Source organism: Parasteatoda tepidariorum, chromosome 3 (assembly GCF_043381705.1).
Source record: "Parasteatoda tepidariorum isolate YZ-2023 chromosome 3, CAS_Ptep_4.0, whole genome shotgun sequence".
NCBI lineage: Eukaryota > Metazoa > Arthropoda > Arachnida > Araneae > Theridiidae > Parasteatoda > Parasteatoda tepidariorum.
The window spans coordinates 50,486,223-50,506,299 of NC_092206.1; the positions used below are offsets into that span (position 1 = coordinate 50,486,223).

A 20,077-nucleotide genomic window follows, 5' to 3' on the forward strand; every position below is an offset into this window, starting at 1 on the left:
AAAAATAAATCCTTATTGCAGCAAGCCCTATCTCAAACCAACGATTAATTTACTACTTCAAATCACGTGAAAATATAAATGACCCATACTTAAACTGTAAGAGAAAGGTGAAAAAAAACAAAAAAGTCTCAAAAATGAAAGTTACCTTGAGGGAAAGAGGAGCAAGCGCATGCGCAATGATGAAACACCTCATCCCGCGGTTCCTTGAAAAGAGCCTTACGGATCTATTGCTCTTCGTTAAAAGAATCGTTAAGACATTTGGAATAAGATTTAGAGCACAGCGGATTGATTGTCCGAAACGATGGAAATAATCGAAGAAACCCTGAAGCGAACGGGCTACCTGTTTTATATCATGGACCCCCGCAAACATAATTACGAAAAAATTGATGATGTTAGAGATTATTATAAGGATGTGAGTACTTTTATAATTAAATATATTATTCTTTTATAGTATGATTTAATTCGATTTTAAACAGTACTTTGATTTACTGATTTAGATTTGATTTTGATTTCAAGTACTTTGATTGTATAACATTTGTATAACATTGTTATTTTAAAATTTGGTTGAGGCACAATTACTACCAGAAAAATATTTTTGACTTAATTCTTGCGGTAATAAATAATATTTGTATCGTATTTATGTTTTCAAATTTTATTTTCTAGTATAATTATTAATTTTAGCGCAGCATTTGTATTTCTTTTTAATGTATTTCATTATTTTAGTTTTATAGTTCATAAATACGTATAATTTTCACAACTTCGGAAGCTCTTAAATGGTTTTTATAAATGGTGGCAGAAAAGTTTCTTCTAACTCTCTGAAAACTTTGAATGGGACTTTTTAAGCTTTGCAAATGTTAAATTAAGTAGCGTAAGTAAACCCAAATCACAATTTAGTTTCAACAAAAGCTAAAATCAAGTTAATTTTTTTCTGAAATAAAAATCTAAAACCTTCTATTATTGGTTTGCATTTTAAACTTTAAGAAAAAGCTTATTGAATGAATTTATTAATTTGAATGAGCTTTTTTTAGGAAATGTAACAGTGCAAAATTTTATATTATTAATTACCGCTAGAAACAAATAAGATATATTTTTATGGTATTGATTGCATCTCGCTCAAATTTTAAAATAACAATTAGATTTCTTATTTGGCGTAGTTAATGTGTGATGTAGTAAATTTGTTTTAGCAAAAAAAGAGCTTGAAGAATGTTTTTAATGACTTGATATATTTGTGTTATTTAAAAATAATATTTTACTGCTTACCTTTTTTAAAATAATTCAATCGCTTCTAAGGCTGATTCTTCTTTAACTTTAAGAAATCTTTTTGAGCTTTAAAATTAATTAATAAAATTATGAAAGAATGTAAATTTTCAGACGTTTAAATAATTAATCCTTGTCCTAATACTAGATACTCTTTACATCAAAAATAAGATCTTTGCTGGAACAACAACAACGTTTCAGCACGCTTTAAATTAATATACATATTTGTTTTATTTTTCATTCTCCAAAAAAGCCGATCTGCCACAATGAACAGATTTGTTGATAGAATCAATCATCACTCAATTTACAAACTGAACCACAAAGATTCAAATGGTTTAAAATATTATAACAAGTAAGGAAATTAACATAATGTCGTTTATTTATTTTTAAATATCTGAAGAATCAAGTCAATAAATACAATCAAGTCAATAAATCAATCAATGAACAAATTATAAGATAGAATAAGAAAAAAAAAGTTTGAAATTTAACAATACGAAAATTGTTAATGTGCACATTACCGAAGTAAGTTGCGGAAAACATTTGATTTTGCACTTTAACAATTTATCCTAGATAATCTGCAGAATAGCCAAGTAATGTGCATATTAATAACATTCAACCTTTAATAGTAACGCATGCATAAAATGGTATTTTGATTTAAATCAGAAATTAAAGCTAAAATTATTAAATCCCAAGAAATTTTACTTTAAAGAGCTTTTAAACAAGAGAGGATGCTCCTAAGAACATTAATATAAGATAAAAATATGAGAAATTAGAAACTTAATGGTTATTTTTATTTTCGAAACTTTTTTACTCCATGCATTTTCAGTATGGAAATAAGCATCTATCTATTCAACGTTTATGAAGTTTTCGGTAATTAGCTTATTGTAAAAAGAAAAGGACAATTTTCTGAAAGAACTGGAATCTACTATGAATCAAGATTGTAAGATTAACCACATGTTACATGTTACAATACAATTTCACTCCATTTTTAAAAATTTGTTTTCCAGAACCTACTTTTCTTAGAAACACGATCCAATTAGAACGTTTTTACCATTTCCGAGAGATTAATGTGTAGTACTAACTGTTGTCTCATGTTTTCTGTTTGTTCTCTATTTCTTGATTGAACACAGTATAACAATACAAGTCGAGTTTGAACAAAAATAAAGTATCGTTGTTGACTTCTTCCTCCATTATAATAGAATGGGACATGATGGATTAGTCGATGAATAATTTCATTTTTCTCAAAATAAAACGTGATCAAGTAAGTTGCTAGAAAAAGGCTGTTTTGAAAATAAGAGGAAGAAAATGAAATTTAATGTAAACCCATATTGTATAAATTATCTAAAATGCAACAGATATATAATATTGGATTGTAAATAAATGCATGTACAGTGTGTAAAAAAAGCGAACACCTCAATAACTTTTGATCTAATGATAGATCTGAAAGTTTTAAATATAAATTTATGCACTGAGAATGATATAAATGAAGGTTCAGTTAGCATAATTAAGAAAATTGAGTAATTAAACCACACTTATACGTTGAAATAATTTTGAACCATAATTTTGTAAGATTTATAAAAAGAAAACTATGTGTATGTGACAAAGAAAACCCAATTAAAAAGACGAAAAAATTAAGGAGAGTATGAACTTTGTGATAAATAAACATTGTCACAATTCTCCTTTTGGAAAATTCTTATATATTGATTTTTACTTAATATTTGATTACAATAAAATTTTCTACGACAACGAAAATTTTAAACAAAATTCCGGTCTGTCCGGGTAGTGTCACATGTACACTTTGTGTAATGTAACAATTTACTATTTTACTTAAATCTAATCTTTTATTTTTTGTAAACTTTTTTTTTATATAACAGTTTAAATTTATTCTATGTGAAATTTTTCAAGTAATTTTCTTAACTTAGGGTTTTGCTGTCTCGATTTAAACATATAATTTTTTTTAAATATGTTGTCTGGCAAAATTTCACTTTTCTTTTCGTAAAGAACATTAACTTTCCGTTCACCCTTCTTAACTGGTCATCGTGGTCATTGCACTTCTTGTGGGGAGAGTTACCCCTCTATTCCCGCCATTCTTTTTTCTTTATTTATTTTTTTAATGGGAGCTTACTTAACTAATCTATTTTAACTGATTTTTAAATTCTCCCCTCTTTAAATTTAATTGGCTAACGCAGAGCCGTTTTTATGTTTACCAGGGCCCTGGGACTGCCATTATTTGGGGGCCCTTTATGAGTAAATTTAAAGAAAAAGAATTAATTTTGAATAATTTTTTTAAGATTACTTTATTTTAATTAATTATAAAAGCTTATATACATTATTTTTATCGAAAATTTAAGGTAACAATATTTTTCGCACTTTTTCAGGAGCGAATTCTTCTATCACATCATCAAAATCAATTTCCCGTAAGNAATTTCGAATAATTTTTTAAAATTACTTTATTTTAATTAATTATAAAAGCTTATATGCATTATTTTTATCGAAAATTTAAGGTAACAATATTTTTCGCACTTTTTCAGGAGCGAATTCTTCTATCACATCATCAAAATCAATTTCCCGTAAGACAATGTTATTGAATGCTCATAATTGACAAATGACTCAATCTTTCCTAAGTCATATAATTTCTTAACTCATTTTTTATTGATTTTAGTCTGGAGAATGAACGTTCGCTACTACAATTAGTTATTTAAGTGACAAAAAAATTCGAAATGAAATGTCAATGTTTGAAAATGTATCTTTGAGGTTATTGTTTTTCACTATTTAATGCATGTCATTTATGCCTAATCATCCTAACTTATTTTCCTGCCCCAAATAATGCTTGAATTTTCTTTATATAAATTTTGAATATATGTATATGTTATTTGTGATTTCAAATGATTTTTTCCGATCTTTTTTCTCATTTTTTTTTCTTTGCGTTACATTTTGCTTTGCTGCTCAAAATCTATAAGACTTAGAAGCATGAAATTATGAAGGTGTGTAGAAAATATGCAAGGAGTTAGAAAAAATACAAGTGAATACAATTTGATCATTAGTTTTATTTTATTTTTTTATAATCGCCATTGAAAAACTGACTCAATTTGGAGTTTGCGACTACCAATGTTTAACTACGTAGCCTTGCAATTTTAAAACCAATCCAGAAAACAAGGGAGCTCCTGGATCAGTACCCAGAGGTATTGAATTGTTATGAGAACTTGGTGGCGTTTGTGACACCGGCAGATTTAACATGTACAAGTCACCATTTTATACATGGGTTATTATTCGGCCGGCTGAATTCGAACTCTCATTTTTGTGAACACGAGTCCATAGCCCTACCAACCAAGCTATCACGGCCAAATTATTAGTTTATTTAATAACAGTCAATGAACAGTCCACCCAATTTCGAGGTTACGACTACTAATGCTCAAATCCATAACCTTGTAATTTTGAACTCAACCCAACAGACAAGAGAACTCCAGGATCAAGTATTGGAAGAAATTTTGCCTTCGTGCAGTACGTTTTGATGGCATTAACTTTTTTGACTAACACGCATTTGAGTTACATGAAGAGGAAAACCACGAAAGCCTTCCACGGTTACTCTGACCCATGATTCGTCTACCTCTGAGGATATTTTACTTCAACACAGTGGTCGGTGTACGCCGGGTGTAGAATTCATATCAACCAGCTATCACTGAGATTCAAACTCGGTGCACCTCATTCGGAGGAGAATGCTCTATCCCTTGAGTCCATCTTCATTGAGTAATAATTCCAATTTTATTGATTGGTACCAATTTTATTAATTTGCCTAAATTTACTCATCTTCAAAATGTAAATGGCTATTCAATCGTAATTTTTGTAGAAAGAAATGGAAATAAATCGTTTTTCCTCTAAATCTGCAATGATTAATGAGAAGCAGCCCCGAGGGTTAGAAAGTAGTTGTAAATAGTTGTAATTAGTAGTAATAGTTGTTAAATTATTAGTTTTTAACATGCATACTTTAAAAAAAATTAGAAAAACATTTTTCAGTATTAAGAAATAATAATTAAATTACCCCAAATATACACACCTGCCTTGCGGATATTTTTTTTAAAATTTAATTATTTACACCATTTGGATACTTGATATTCTTGATTTCGTCGAAAATTTCCAGATATGTCCTTGATGTAAAACTTTTAGTCAAGTGTTTTATTCTTTCTTCAATTTTGCGAGAAAAAAAATTTTTTTTTTCCTTCTAAATTTGAAGTGTTGAAATAGAAGGTCCTCTGAAATTTTGAGAAAAACACATCTGTTTGCATGCGGCAATACAGTACCTTTTATGAAATGGGAACCAGTACCTTACAGTATCTTTATGAAAGTATGGCCAAAACTATTAGAATAGAATAAAATTTACGGTATTTATGGGAGCACCAAAAAACAGGGTAGTTTTTTTCCATTGCAATTTGCTTATACATTAGAATTTCATACCACGGTTTTCAAATACAATAAAATAACTAAATTCTTTTCTAAAGAAAAATGCTTTCCGAATTAACATTTTTAACGTTTATAACAAGTATCTTCAGTTCATTTAGAAGCAAACCATAATTCGGCTTATTTTGTTCATTTTTAGCTTATGTATGTACAGCAAAATTAAATTCAAAACTAGAGTTGATATAGCACAAGGACTGCAAATTTAACTGTCGGATATAAAACCTTATTTAAGATTGTTAATGCCAAAACGATGAAAAATCTTCATTACTCTAATTAAATATTTTAAAAATAGTCTGTTTTTAGGTTATAACGTTTACAATTACCTTAATCTTTAAGCGTTATGTCGGGGTTCCGCCGATAGAAGACTGATTATTTAGGATTCCGTAGAGGGAAGCCTAAATAATAATTAGGAATCGCCGCCTTAGAGCATGGCATAATAATCACTAATTCGGTAAATTTTAATGTAAAATCGGATCTTGGAAATGAGAGTATTTTCTTACGCTTTGACTTTCTGCACTTATTTTAAATATTAATATTACAGATAAAATTAATTTTATTAAATAATGCAATGAAACTTAAGTATACAAAATTTAATTTTCTTTTGTATATCTAAATAAATATTTCGATGATATAAATTTAGAGAAATAGTAAGGAATTAGAAATTAATACCTTACATTTTATTTTATTTACATAAAAAGTGTGTATTTTTGGAAAAAAAGTTTTTTTATATATTCCTGATTTTAATACAATTCTCAATCAGTAAATTTTCTCGTTCTCTCTTTTTCTAATGTATTAGCTAAAAATAAATTATAATCAATTAACAGTAATGTACTAGTAAAAAAAAGGCGTGTTGACTAAAAGAACAATATAGAGNAAAATTACTTTGTTACAATATAATATTCTAATACCAAAAAAAGTACTTACGTAGCGTGAAAATATCTTTTGTGATGTAACTCTTTCAAAAGTACATAAAAATGGTTGCCAGCAGGTGTGTACACGTGGATTTATTAAATACACCTTGTGCGCCACCTAGGAATCAAATCTAGAACCCGAAACTCGAAATTTTTGCTCTGTTACAATCGTACCCTGTTACAATTGACCCCACTCTCCCCTACTCTATGGGATTTTAGGGTTCCGGGGAGAGTTTAAGAAGTTTCACGAATTAGTACTTTTGGTATCCTTCATTAACTTATTTGATGTAAATTATCAATTAAATAGAAATGGCTTTTTTAAATACTTTTACTTTTTATAACCGGAGATGAATACTTTTATAACTTCTAGTTAGTACTTTTTATAATCTCTGATTATATTTAGATCCAACCTATAAATCATATCTTATATAATCTTTCGGTTTCCTTTTTTAACTTATTTGAAGTAAAATACTAATTAAATAGAAATATCATTTTTTAAATGAAAATAAATTTCTAAAAACAATAGGTTGAATGTTGAACAAATTAGGAAAAGAATAAGCATTTATAAAATAATACATTAGTATTTCATACCATGGTTTTCAAATAAAATAAAATAACTAAATTCTTTTTTAAAGAAAAATGCTTTCCGAATTAATATTTTTAACGTTTATAACAAGTATCTTCAGTTCATTTAGAAGCAAACCATAATTCGGCTTATTTTATTCATTTTCAGCTTATGTATGTACAGCAAAATTAAATTCAAAACTAGAGTAGATATAGCACAAGGACTGCAAATTTAACTGTCGGATATAAAACCTTATTTAAGATTGCCAAAACGATGAGAAATCTTCATTACTCTAATTAAATATTTTAAAAATCGTCTGTTTTTAGGTTATAACTTTTACAATTACCTTAATCTTTAAGCGTTATGTCGGGGTTCCGCCGATAGAAGACTGATTATTTAGGGTTCCGTAGAGGGAAGCCTAAATAATAATTAGGAACCGCCGCCTCAGAGCATGGCATAATAATCACTAATTCGGTAAATTTTAATGCAAAATCGGATCTTGGAAATAAGAGTATTTTCTTACGCTTTGACTTCTACACTTATTTTTAATATTACAGATAAAATTAATTTTATTAAATAATGCAATGAAACTTAAGTATACAAAATTTAATTTTCTTTTGTATATCTAAATAAATATTTCGATGATATGAATTTAGAGAAATAGTAAGGAATTAGAAATTAATACCTTACATTTTATTTTATTTACATAAAAAGTGTGTATTTTTTGAAAAAAAGTTTTTTTATATATTCCTGATTTTAATACAATTCTCAATCAGTAAATTTTCTCGTTCTCTCTTTTTCTAATGTATTAGCTAAAAATAAATTATAATCAATTAACAGTAATGTACTAGTAAAAAAAAGGCGTGTTGACTAAAAGAACAATATAGAGAATAGAAAAGCAATTTATAGCTACAAGGACAAAAATGAATGCACCCGCATCCCCCGAGCTGTTTAATACCTCCCTATCCCCGTTTATAATCGAAGAAAATTTTTAAATCTTATAAAATGTATAAATATTTTTTTATTCTTCTTCTAGGCCCTACACCCTGGAGTAGGTGAGGGCCGTTATATTAATACTGCTTGTAAAAATAAAAAAAATATTTTGTAAGTTGATATTATTCAATTGATGTTATTATTAAAAATATTTCCTCATCATTTTTGCATTATTTTTAATTGTTTTAAGTACATTTGTTAAATTTTCGTGCAAAAATAAAAAATATCACTACTTATATAAATAAAAAAAGTAAAAAATAACTAAATTTTGTAAGAAAGAAAAATTAGAATTGAACGAGGCCCAATTTAATGATAATGTTATATGATACAACGGAAATTTCAAGACAGAGTGACCCAAAAAAATAATAACAAGACCCCTATTTACAGTCCTGGAAAGTTTTGGTTCCAAGCAATTTTATGACCAGAAATCATACGAAAGGGTGTTTTTGTGTGGTTAGAAAAGTGAAGAGTGACAATTATTTTATATTTGTAAATAAAACTTTAGAAAAAGAAAAAATGTAGGATCTGGGGGCCCTCCTTTATAAATAATAAACGAGTTAGAATTTTAAAAAAAAGGCAATTAATGAAATGAGATTTCAGACGCTGGCCCGTCAGAACTCGGGGCCCTGGGACCATCCTTAAAAACGGCTCTGGGCTAACCCTTTTCTGAGTCTACAGTCAATGAATTTTTTAAGATGCTTTAACACATCCTCTCTCATGCATGCTTATTTGGTTAAATAAATTTACTTAATTTGCACCATATATTATTATTAATTTTTTAAATTGTAACATCATTGTTATAATTTTTTTTAATGTAACAATAGGATTTTTCTGTCTAAAAAGGGAATCTAATTGGCACGAAGATTTGATTAATTAATGCAGATGAAGTTCGACTACAACTCAAGTTCGATTTAACTCAAAGCAAATATTTAACTCAAACAGACGTGTGGTCATCGGGCCGGGCAACGTTGACTCAGCCTTTCATCCCTTCAGTGGGTCGATAAATGAGTACCAAGCATGCCTGGGAACTAAACACTGGGAGTTCCGCGTTCGGCTGACCACCTGACCGGAACATCTGCTCCTGCACCCCAGAGCCCAAGGTCAAGAAAACTGAGATGGGCACAGTAGACCTTGGCCCACTATGGGCTGTCGCGCCGCTGAGTTTAGTTTAGAGGTGTATTCATGCTACTGAAGATGAGTTCAAAAATTTTTAATCTTTTTTGAGGAGGGGAATTTACTCATTCATTTTAAGTGCATGTCGAAATAAAAACTCAAATTCAAAAACAACTATAAATAAATTAATTAAATAGTCATAAATGATATTCAACCCTTTTTGGCACATTCGTTAGTTAAATATTTACATTGCTTGGCCGTATCATCACTGCATGTAATATCGATCATCGTAGCAGTTTCAATCGTTCTAAAGTAAAAATCTTTAGTTAAAATATAAGGAGATAATAAACTTTTCGATTTTTCAACATTTAACATGTAGGGTCGTATCATACTTTATACGCGTTGTCACAAAGTGTGTTATCGTATCATCGTGTAACAACTGTGATCCCACATTAAGAAAAAACGCATAGACGCTTTAAGAATATGGTTAAATTTACCACGTTTCTGGCTCAATGGGACTACCAAAAATCTCAGTAACTTTTACAGGAGCTCATTGGTAATGATCTTTAGTGTCAGAATATGTGACAAAGTTTAGTAAATAGAGCAAAATTTGGTAGTTTTATCATGATTTCTTAGAACATGGCACAAAAATCATTTAATCGATTGAATTGACTTTTCAATTTTGTGTATTTTACTTAATATTTGATTATAAGAACTATAATTTTGAAGACCAGATTTCCGGTAAACCGTTACTATGTGAACAGAAAAATTACTAGACGAATGGTTCATAAATACCATATATTTCGGTTATATTATCAGAATTATACCTTTTTTTTACCAGAAATGTCATTAATATACACTACGGTTTTTGTAAAAAAAAAATTTCTCCGTGTACTAAAATAAACGCTATTTTTAAATGAAAGTACATGCTATGCTTGATTTATGTCATTAACGGCTCCGTTTTACAAAGGAAAAATATTGTAAAGGGATCTATTTTGATATATTTTGTGAATGATTCATTTTCAAGGCAAAATATTTTGTGAAAGATCCGTTTTTGCAATAGATTAGTTTGCCAATGAGCCATTTCCACTATAAAGAATTTAGAAAAGGACCGTTTTCACGTTAATTTATTTTGAGAAAGGATTCATATTTGCGATAAATAATCTGTGAAACCTCCGTTTTAACTATAAAATATTTTGTTTTCCTTTCACAATGGAAACATTTTGCAAAGGGATCGTTTTTCACATATTTCGTGAATAGTTTATTTTCAGGATAAAATGTTTTGCGTAAGATCCATTTTCACGATGAATTAATTTATGGTAGGGCCATTTCCACGATAACGAAATCTATGAAAGGACCGTTCTCACGATAAAGTATTTTTAGAAAAGATCAGTTTTCATGATGAATAATCTGTAGAATCTTCGTTTGTACAATAAAATATTTTGCGAATGAACAATTTTCAGGATAAAATAATTTATGAAAGGTACGTTTTCACAATAAAATTTTTTTGAAAGATCTGTTTCACGATAAAATGTATGATATTAATATCGTTCATCTTTTAAGTATTTTGCCCTGTCCCGAGAATTTTTAAACAAATCAAAAAATATTTTGCGTGGAATTATAAAGCTCATTTATTAAAGGATGCAAAAAATATTCTTCAATAATTATTTAACTTTCACTTAGCAAAATTCAAATTTTCACTTAATAAAATTTCAAATTCTTTGAAATTTTAGGTCCGCAAATTTTTACTTACTTTTTGACTATGCAATTTTGAGTAACAAGATTAAAATCAAATTGGTCAAATAGTTTCTAAGTAGTAAATTTTTGAGAACGACATTAAAATAAACAATAAATGTGTTATTGAATATAATTAAATAATTAATGCATTAAAAAATTAAATAATCTGACACAACTTAATACCGCACACTATAAAAAAGAAATTCTCAAAATGGAGAAAAAATGTGCCAAAATACCTCCAAAACAAATTATAGTGGAATTTAAGAACCCCATGTATTCAAGATTGAAACAAGATGTACTTATTTTTTAACAAAATGCATAGTCTCAAAAGTGATGTGGAGCAAGAAACATGTGAGATTGACTGTCATTGGCTGCCGACAGGGTTCAAACCGTGGACCTCTGTGTTCGTAGTAGTATGCTCTAACCAACATAACGCCAACCCAGTCCAAACAGAGTTAGAAAGTTTTATATGGTGGTAGCCACAATGACGCGTCATGACATGCATTCCATTCGCTTAAAAGTCTTTTAAGTTATAGCGAAATAAAGTAAGAAATGGAATTAAAATTACCAAACTCTTAAGCTATTGGGACCATGCTTTCCAAACTGTAACCCTTTGTACCATTGAAACCGGAAATTAGTATGCAAAATGTGTCATTGCGACAGCTCCTATATAAAGCTTAATAACTCTCCCTGGACTGGGTGACTATAGTATCTTGATATCAACCCGGAAATCCTGGTTTCAAATTCTCTGTAACATATTTCTCTCGTCACATCACTTACAAGACTAAGCATTTTTCTCAAAAATAAGTAAATGCTGTTTCAATTTTAAATTCGTAGGGTTTTCATTTATTTATTTCGGAGCTACTTTAACACATTTTTGCTTGATCCTTAAAAACCCTTGTATAATCGTATTTTATTTTCGAGTTTTAATAGTATCTTTTCTTACGATTCATCATTCTATTCAAATTTACATCAAGATAAGAAACAAATCCCAGAAAACATAGCGTGTAATTTGAAGACATATTGCATATACTGCTGCTTTTATTAGCCTATTGCATAATACCTTTATTTCAAACGATAAAAAATGAGAAAAAGATCTATAAAACAACTTTCACTTCTATCAGCTACCGCTAATTTAATTGAATTTTTTCTAATATCGTCACGTTTCTTTTTCTCCCTCTTAGCATGACCTGAATTTCAACAAGATGAGATTTAGAGTTATTTTGGAAATCGTTTTCTCTTCCTTTTATTTCGAAACAATCATTCAAGGCCGGCTGCTGGACTAATAATGACCCATACGTAACTGGGTATGGCCGATTGAAATGATAATAGTGATGTGTTTTATAAGTGATAAAAAATAGAAATTATGTAATAGAAATAAGACTTTGTGAGTTCAATCAACCCAGGAGTTTTTGATCAAGTTTATTGTTTAAATTTCTACATATTTTGTTTTATTGTTGCCGATTGTTGTTAAAAACTTTGAATTGATTTGGTTGCTAGTTTTTAGATAAAAGCTTACACAGCAATATACCGTATTAAATAAATAGCTGTATTCTATAATATATTAGATAAATCACTTCTAAATTAGATTAATCACTTCTATATTAGATAAATCACTTTATTATATGAAAAGATATAATGTGTTAAATAAATTATTGTATTTTATAATGTAGTGGAAAATTGCCTAAATTGCTTTAAATTTTTATCAGCCACAAATCAATTACAAATAGGGGAGAGTCGGGTAGCCCCGCCCACTTAAGGAGTATTGCTTATATTTCTGTATAATATTGAGAAACAATCAATATTTTTGTATGTTTCTATTGTTTTACCATCTAATTAAATAATGCAAAAAGAATAAACCAAAAAAAGAAATAGTTTAACTTAAAAAAAATAGAAATTTAAAAAAACATGTTTTTCAGCTCTTTTCAAAATGTGTCGGGTAGCCCCGCCCAGTTACAAAAATTGTGTTTTTTGGCTATTTTTTCAGGTGTAAATGAGAATGACCAATGTATTGACAATAGATAAACCTCATTTATCATTTTTATCACAAAATTATTTTATTTATTACATATTTATATACTTTTAGTGAATTCTATCATTTAATAACAACAAATGTCATACTTTTTATCATTATTAATGTATATTAATATATTATAATATTAATATATATTTATATTAAATATTTAACGAAAATAATTTAATTTAAGTAACAATAATTAATAACAATAGTTGTTTTTCAATATAAACTTATTTGGTTGATCTCTTCTTATAAACTTAATATAAAATACTTCTTATAAAATTACAAATTCACTTTGTATTTTGATTGCATTCAAATGCTTCTGTAGATTGATTCGTTCACAAATAAGTGAAAATAAATAAGTAAGCAAATAGCTTATCATAATATTTATGATTTCTTGATATTAAATTTAATTTGGATATATCAATTACATTTTAAAAATATTTAATTTTTCATTTTTAAATATATAAATTTATGTTTCATATAATATTAAAACATATATTTGTTGTTAAAAATGCATATAACATTCAAATTTGAAGCAATAAAATAATAATCTTTGCAACCATACATTTATCGACGAAATAAAATTGGGCCGTGAAATCCGACATTCATGTGAGCGGGGCTAACCGAAATCCAATTTTTTTGTAACTTTGTAATTACTCGAACAATTTTTCACATATAAACTTCTTTCTTCGTGCAAATTAAACTTAAGACTACTTTTAATGCTGTATGTATAGAAAAAATTATTTTTTTTGTATTAAAATGAAGTTTAATCGAAACATTCAACCAATTTTTCTTAATTTCATGACTACTGTATTCAACTTATTTTCAAAACTATTGTTTACCATGTTAACAGCTGCATAAATACTTGAAACTTTGAAAATAATCTTTTTTTAATGTAACAATTAATGTCCGATGGCCCATTGACTTGAAAAAATATTCTATACATATGAAATTAACTGTGGGCTGTGGTACCCACTGGGCGGTGTTACCCTACTCTCCCCTACATTTGAAATATTTCAATAATAAAATACAGTCATCCAACCACTTATATTATTTATTCGTAAGGATATGTGTGCAGTAAATACTGAAAATTAATTGTTTTAGCAAGGTCTGCAAGTGGTACAATTTAGAAAACCAATTGCCTAATTCATACCACTTTCTCCCTAAATTATACCACCTTCAAAAATATTGGGAAATGAATAAATAAGTATACCATGTGAAACCTAAAACAATTGCTTAAAAGCATTATAGAAATAAGTTATTAATTTTTTAACTGTTACAAGTATAGCAACAGAATTAGAGGTTTATAAAATGTTAAGGGAAGATGATGTTACACGCTACAAAGTTCAAGTGTGACTTTAATATGTGCCGCTTTTTAAAACTGAATCCTTTTAGGATCTACAATCAACTTTCTTTTCTTTCTTTTTTTCGTTTTTTTTTTGGGGGGGGGATTTTGAAAATGAGGAAATTGAATCATTTGTTCAGAATAGTTCAATCCCATTAAACATTATTCTCAATTGTCGCAGTTTCATCCTATACTCCCGAGATGAGAAATTCGGTAACTGTAAAAATTATTTCAGAAATAGTTCTCAGCCACTTATTATGTGATACGTGAAGAAATCTGTACATTACTGTAGTTTAATTATATCTTAATGCTCTAAAATTACATTTAAAACATGTCGCACCGACTAACTTGAATAAAAACTTAAGGCAAGTACGCAGCGTCCTGATTTATCTACATGGATCTCCATGTGAATAGAGGTTTATAATTTATCCAGTAGAGATACAATGAATTTAGAGGTGGTATAATTTAATGGGGATTCGATTTAGCCACTTTCATCTATTAAATATTATACTTTATTTGAATTGATATATTCTATAATGTACTAGATGTATGAAGTATAAGATAAATCACTGAATTATATCAAAACAGGCAAAAAAATAGTTAAAATAAGTGTAAGATACAAAATTGTTTACAATGAAGTTTATTTAAACATTTTTTAAACATTTGAATATGCATGTTGCATATTCATCAACGCGAATAAAAGCACGGTAATTTCATTATTTTATGTAAATTTTTTTTAAAACAATGTGTATAAAGTCCATCAAAAAGGAAATACAAGAACAACATTCACTCGTGTTCCGGTCATTGTAATCTGTTCCACCAAAGGAAGTAACGAACTTTAATGATACTTTTTTGGTAATTTAAATTTGAAAGGTTACGTTATCAGGCGGAATATCCAAATTAGAAGCAATTTTGTTGTAAAATCGCTCGTAATCTACCACTCATCTTGCTTTAATGCAAAATCGTAAGATGTATTCTTTTGTAAAACTAATTAACTTTTTTCTATTTTATAACTGTAATTCTTAATAAGTATAAGTCATAGACGGAATAATGACCATTAGCGAAATGAAAAAAAGATTGAGAGCTGACCAAAGAACTAGAAAAGGGTATTTTAGGCCTATTTCAAGATAACGCATGTTTTGCGTGCTTGACTTTTTTTGGGACAGCTAATGATAAAATAAATATTATTTAGATTTCTTTAAGAAAAATAAAACAAGAAAATCTAAGATATTGGAATAACTGCAGTTTTATAAGTGTTTATCCTTCTTAATCGTTGAGAAGAGACAATTTTTAAATATTATTTCTCACTTTTAAGTTTTTAATTTCCCAAACATTTGAGATATCTTAAAATACAAATGAATTCATTTCAGAAAATTCAAATTTAGAGATTAAATTTACATTTAGATTCTTAAAATTTAAATTAATAACTAATTTATAAATTTAACGAAATAATTCTAAAGTTAAACTTAAAAAATTTATCTATAAAATTAAATGAAAATAATAAATTTTGAAAATTAAAATTGAAAAAATTAATTTAGAAAATTAAAATTTAAATTCGTGAGCTTTGGATAAATGGTCGGTTATTTGGTTATCGAAATTTAAAAAAGCCTGAGCTATAATTTGTTAAAAACTAATTTATAACTGTATAATAAATGCAGTTTTTCTTTTATAATAGAATTTCGAGGCAATGAACTAATAAAATAAAGCGAATTGCTAATACCAAAAACATTATTATATGCAATTCTAATATAAAATGGAAGAATGAGGTCGTAGACGATCTGTCCTATCATTTTTCCAAGAGTGGTCTACATGAAACATTTATGTTTTGGTAATCATAAATAAAGTTAAATTTTTTATGAATCAAAATACAGTAACGCCTGATATAATTATGGTCAAATAATTGAATTATTTGACACAAATAATTATAATATACTTACTGTAGCAGACTTTATGAGTACGATTTCAACAAATCCTTACGAACTTTAACCGTACAAATTATTTTAAAAAGGTGTTAAGTTACACCGTGTTTTAGTAGAATTGAAATTTATTACACTTGATTCTATTAAATAAAGTAATTAATCAGGAGTGAATGTATAAAAAAATTTTAGTTATTACGACTTTTTTAGATAGAAAAAAATCGAAATTTATAGTCGTTATTGCATTCTATAATATATTGTATTTAAGTCTTGTTTGAAAATTTCTAATTTTTTTTTTCTTTTCTTAAAAACAATATTCTTATTTATATCATACTGCTATTTCATTACTAATGCAAATACATAATTCCCCCTATTTGTGAAACTTCTACTAATTTTTTTCCTAAATTGAAGAAACTACCAATTCATTTTGTTTTTCAGTATAAAAGACAAAGATTTTTAAGAAGTAAAATGCTACTTAAAACCTAAAAACTCTTTGTTAAGTACATATTTTTATTACGTTTGACAAAAAAAATTATTTACTTGTGTTTCTTTCATCACCAATCCTCCATATTCATTAACATGACTTTTTTTAAACTTCAAAATAATTTCTTTTTCCTTTGATGAAGAACAATTAACATTTAAGAACCCAAAGTACACTTTTATTTACAGATATCCATCTCTGTCATAACAGTCAGTTTAATTGGTACAAAAGTGAAAAATCGCCCATTATTTTAAGACTCACAAACCGTAACCGTGAATATAGTCACGACAATTTCTTTCTAAAACAAGCGATAGTTTCAGCCGTGCCTACACCTTCACTAAATAACAATTTTATGAGTTATAACCTATTATCAACTGAGAAATCGATGATACAAAGAAACATATTGTACTTCCGACATATACAGGAAATGTTTCACACGCGAAAATAACAACTCGTGTATCTAGTTCGTTGAGCATCAACTAGTGAATTTATTATACGATTCCCCCATATTTTTTTTAACATGCATTGATCATTAAAAATTAATTTTGATATGAATTTATTCAGAAGTTTTTATTAAATTTGATATTTCACGTAATTATATTTAATATTTGTGTCTGCCTCTAACTAATTGTTTTACAGGGTCCGGGACATTTTTTTAAATTTTACGAAAAAGCATGATTTTTTTTTTAATTTTTCAGCTTTTTGGTGCCGTTGTACCATAAAAAATTGTGCATAAATTTTCTACGAGACATTAAAAAAAGCTTAAATATTTAAAACTTTAAAAAGTGATGTTTTTAGTTTCATGCAATTAATAACCTATTACTTTAATATAAACAGTTCGTAATTTTTCTAATGGAAAATATTTAAACTTTAATTGCCTTCAGCATTTTTTAATATTAGCATTAAAAATATTTTTTATTTTAAAGATACACATTTTTCGTTTAATTCGCACATTTTTTTAAATAAACTATAGAAAAACACCTAAAATACACATATTCCAAATTTTAAAAAGCTTTTTATTAGCGTTTGAAATTTAGCATTTTAAAGTTTATGTTAAGTATGTTTAAATTTATGTAAAAGTTTATGTGATATTCCTGTGTAAAAAATGATCACGTGAGAGAAAGAAAAGCATTCAAAGATAAAACTTTTCTTACGTTTGTATACATTTAAATACATTCTTATATTTTCATTCTTTTATGGAAATCTTTCATCATTACATTGTTTTTAAAAAAAGTTATTAATAATAATAATTGCAACCAAAATTTCAAGTTCCTTATGCTTCCTACCCTTTAATTGATATTGTCAATGATTCACTAAATTTAATAAATAGACCATTTTATTAATAACTATTATTGATGAATAAATCATGGTTGTTAACAGGGTTTTCTATTATAAAATTTTAAATATTTGAAGAACTTCGAATTGGAAAGCTTTTCTTAAATGAGACACAAGTTTTTTTAAGTTAATTAAATTCGCATTTGCTTTTAAAAACATTCGGCGAACATGTTTATTCTTATTAAAATTCCAGGAAAGCAGTAACCTCATTAGAAAAGAAATGTTTTTCAAAAATTAATAATTGAAACATCAAACATTTGCATTTATCTTCTTCACAACTAAAGCAGAACTATTGACGCTTCAAAAACAGTTTATAAATCGTATTTAAATGAACAAAAATATTTAAAATACATATATGATTTTTAACTATGGTTGATATGAGAAGTGTAGTTTTGTAATTTTTTATAACAGTTTTATCATTATCATTTTTGATATTATTATAACAATCTTCTTATTCCTAAACTTCTCATAATTAAAATATAAATAAGCAAGATATTTAAGCATTGGTTTTCTTATGAAACTTTAAATATTTAGAGGTAAAAATTTTGTTAATAAATGCTATTTCTAACTTAATAATTTTACTTTTATAAACATTTTACAATTATTTTAATCTTCAAAATATATTTTTTGAGATCAATAATTTAAGTTTTGCTCCATCAATTTGAATAAGAAAAATTTTAACCCAATATCTTATGTTATTGAAATAAAATATAAATATCTGTTTCCCATTATTAAATAAATAATTATGGACCAAAGTTTATCTACAAATCCCAGAACAATAAACAATAAATCATAATAATTTTATAAATATATAAAAACTAAAAAGGGTTTATGATGATCAAATTTCTTTAATATTTAATTTTGAATTTATTTAATATTAAACAAGAGTGCAATATTTACTAAATCATATTAAAAATTTAGCAGCTTCGATCTCAAAATGAAATAAGAAGAAAAGTTTATTTTAAGAAAGGTGGAAACTATCGAAGGTTGCACATTAAGCAATTACAAGACCTATTTATTATAATCCATGTAATGATTAAAGGTTACGATCATTACATGCTCCGAGTTCAAAGAAGAAATGGGCTATTTTTCTCATTTCTTCAATCATAAAATAATTCATTCTATAAATAAATTATATGGAGAAGCAAGCTAATAACCATATAAAATCGCTATTGGTTAGTAACGTGTTCGAATATTTTCAGTAGCTGGCATACAAATTTTAATTGTTTGCTTCAAGGCAGAGAAATACCGCATTAAATGAAGTAGGTTTTTATAATAAAAAATAGCTATTATTAACTGCGGCTGTTTCTTCACATTTTCAAATAAGACGCTCGTCGTGTGCGGTTAGGTGACATTTACTATAAAATAAGTTTTATGTCTCTTGGCCCAATTACGTAAATAAAATAGAACAAGCATAATTAAGTTATTACAATTTCCTTTAGAAAATAATCATAGTTAAATTATTAATTTTCAATTAGTAGTTTGTTTATTTTGTTTGTTCATTATTCATTTTCTTCCTTGTACTTCTCTTAAATTATAGGAACTATCTAATTTGGCAATAGAAACGAGCTCTTTTTCATCTTAAATTCAGTAACAAATTGTGAAAAAAGTAAAAGTGATATTTAAGATGAGTCATATATTTAATTATTGACTATAAAATATGACAAACTTTGAAGACGATTTCTTTTTTTAGAAATTATTTCATTGATTTTCAAAAAACAATTTTATAAAAATTAAAATTAAAGAAGGAAGTTTTTTCTCTTTCGTTCGTGTTACATTTCTGAGTTTTCAAACGAATCGCCTTTTTTAAGGATCTACAAGCACCTTTTTTCAACAATTACTTTTGCTGCTTTTATTATAATTTAGATTTTAGCATATTATAAATTTTAATCACAGCTTTTTTTCCATTTATGTCTACAATCATTTCCTGACAATATTTCCTAAATTTA

The 20,077-nt window shown here is 27.2% G+C and overlaps 1 protein-coding gene across 1 annotated transcript in view; it reads left to right on the forward strand.

Annotated features, from left to right (window-relative positions):
* Positions 1-217: 217 nt before the first annotated feature.
* The window catches only part of LOC107443251 (alkylglycerol monooxygenase), a 51,234-nt gene continuing 31,374 nt past the window's right edge, over positions 218-20,077 (forward strand). Inside the window, 1 exon segment of the mRNA XM_071178626.1 lies at positions 218-412. Within this exon segment, the coding sequence (XP_071034727.1) occupies positions 302-412 (111 nt within the window). The 5' untranslated portion in view covers positions 218-301.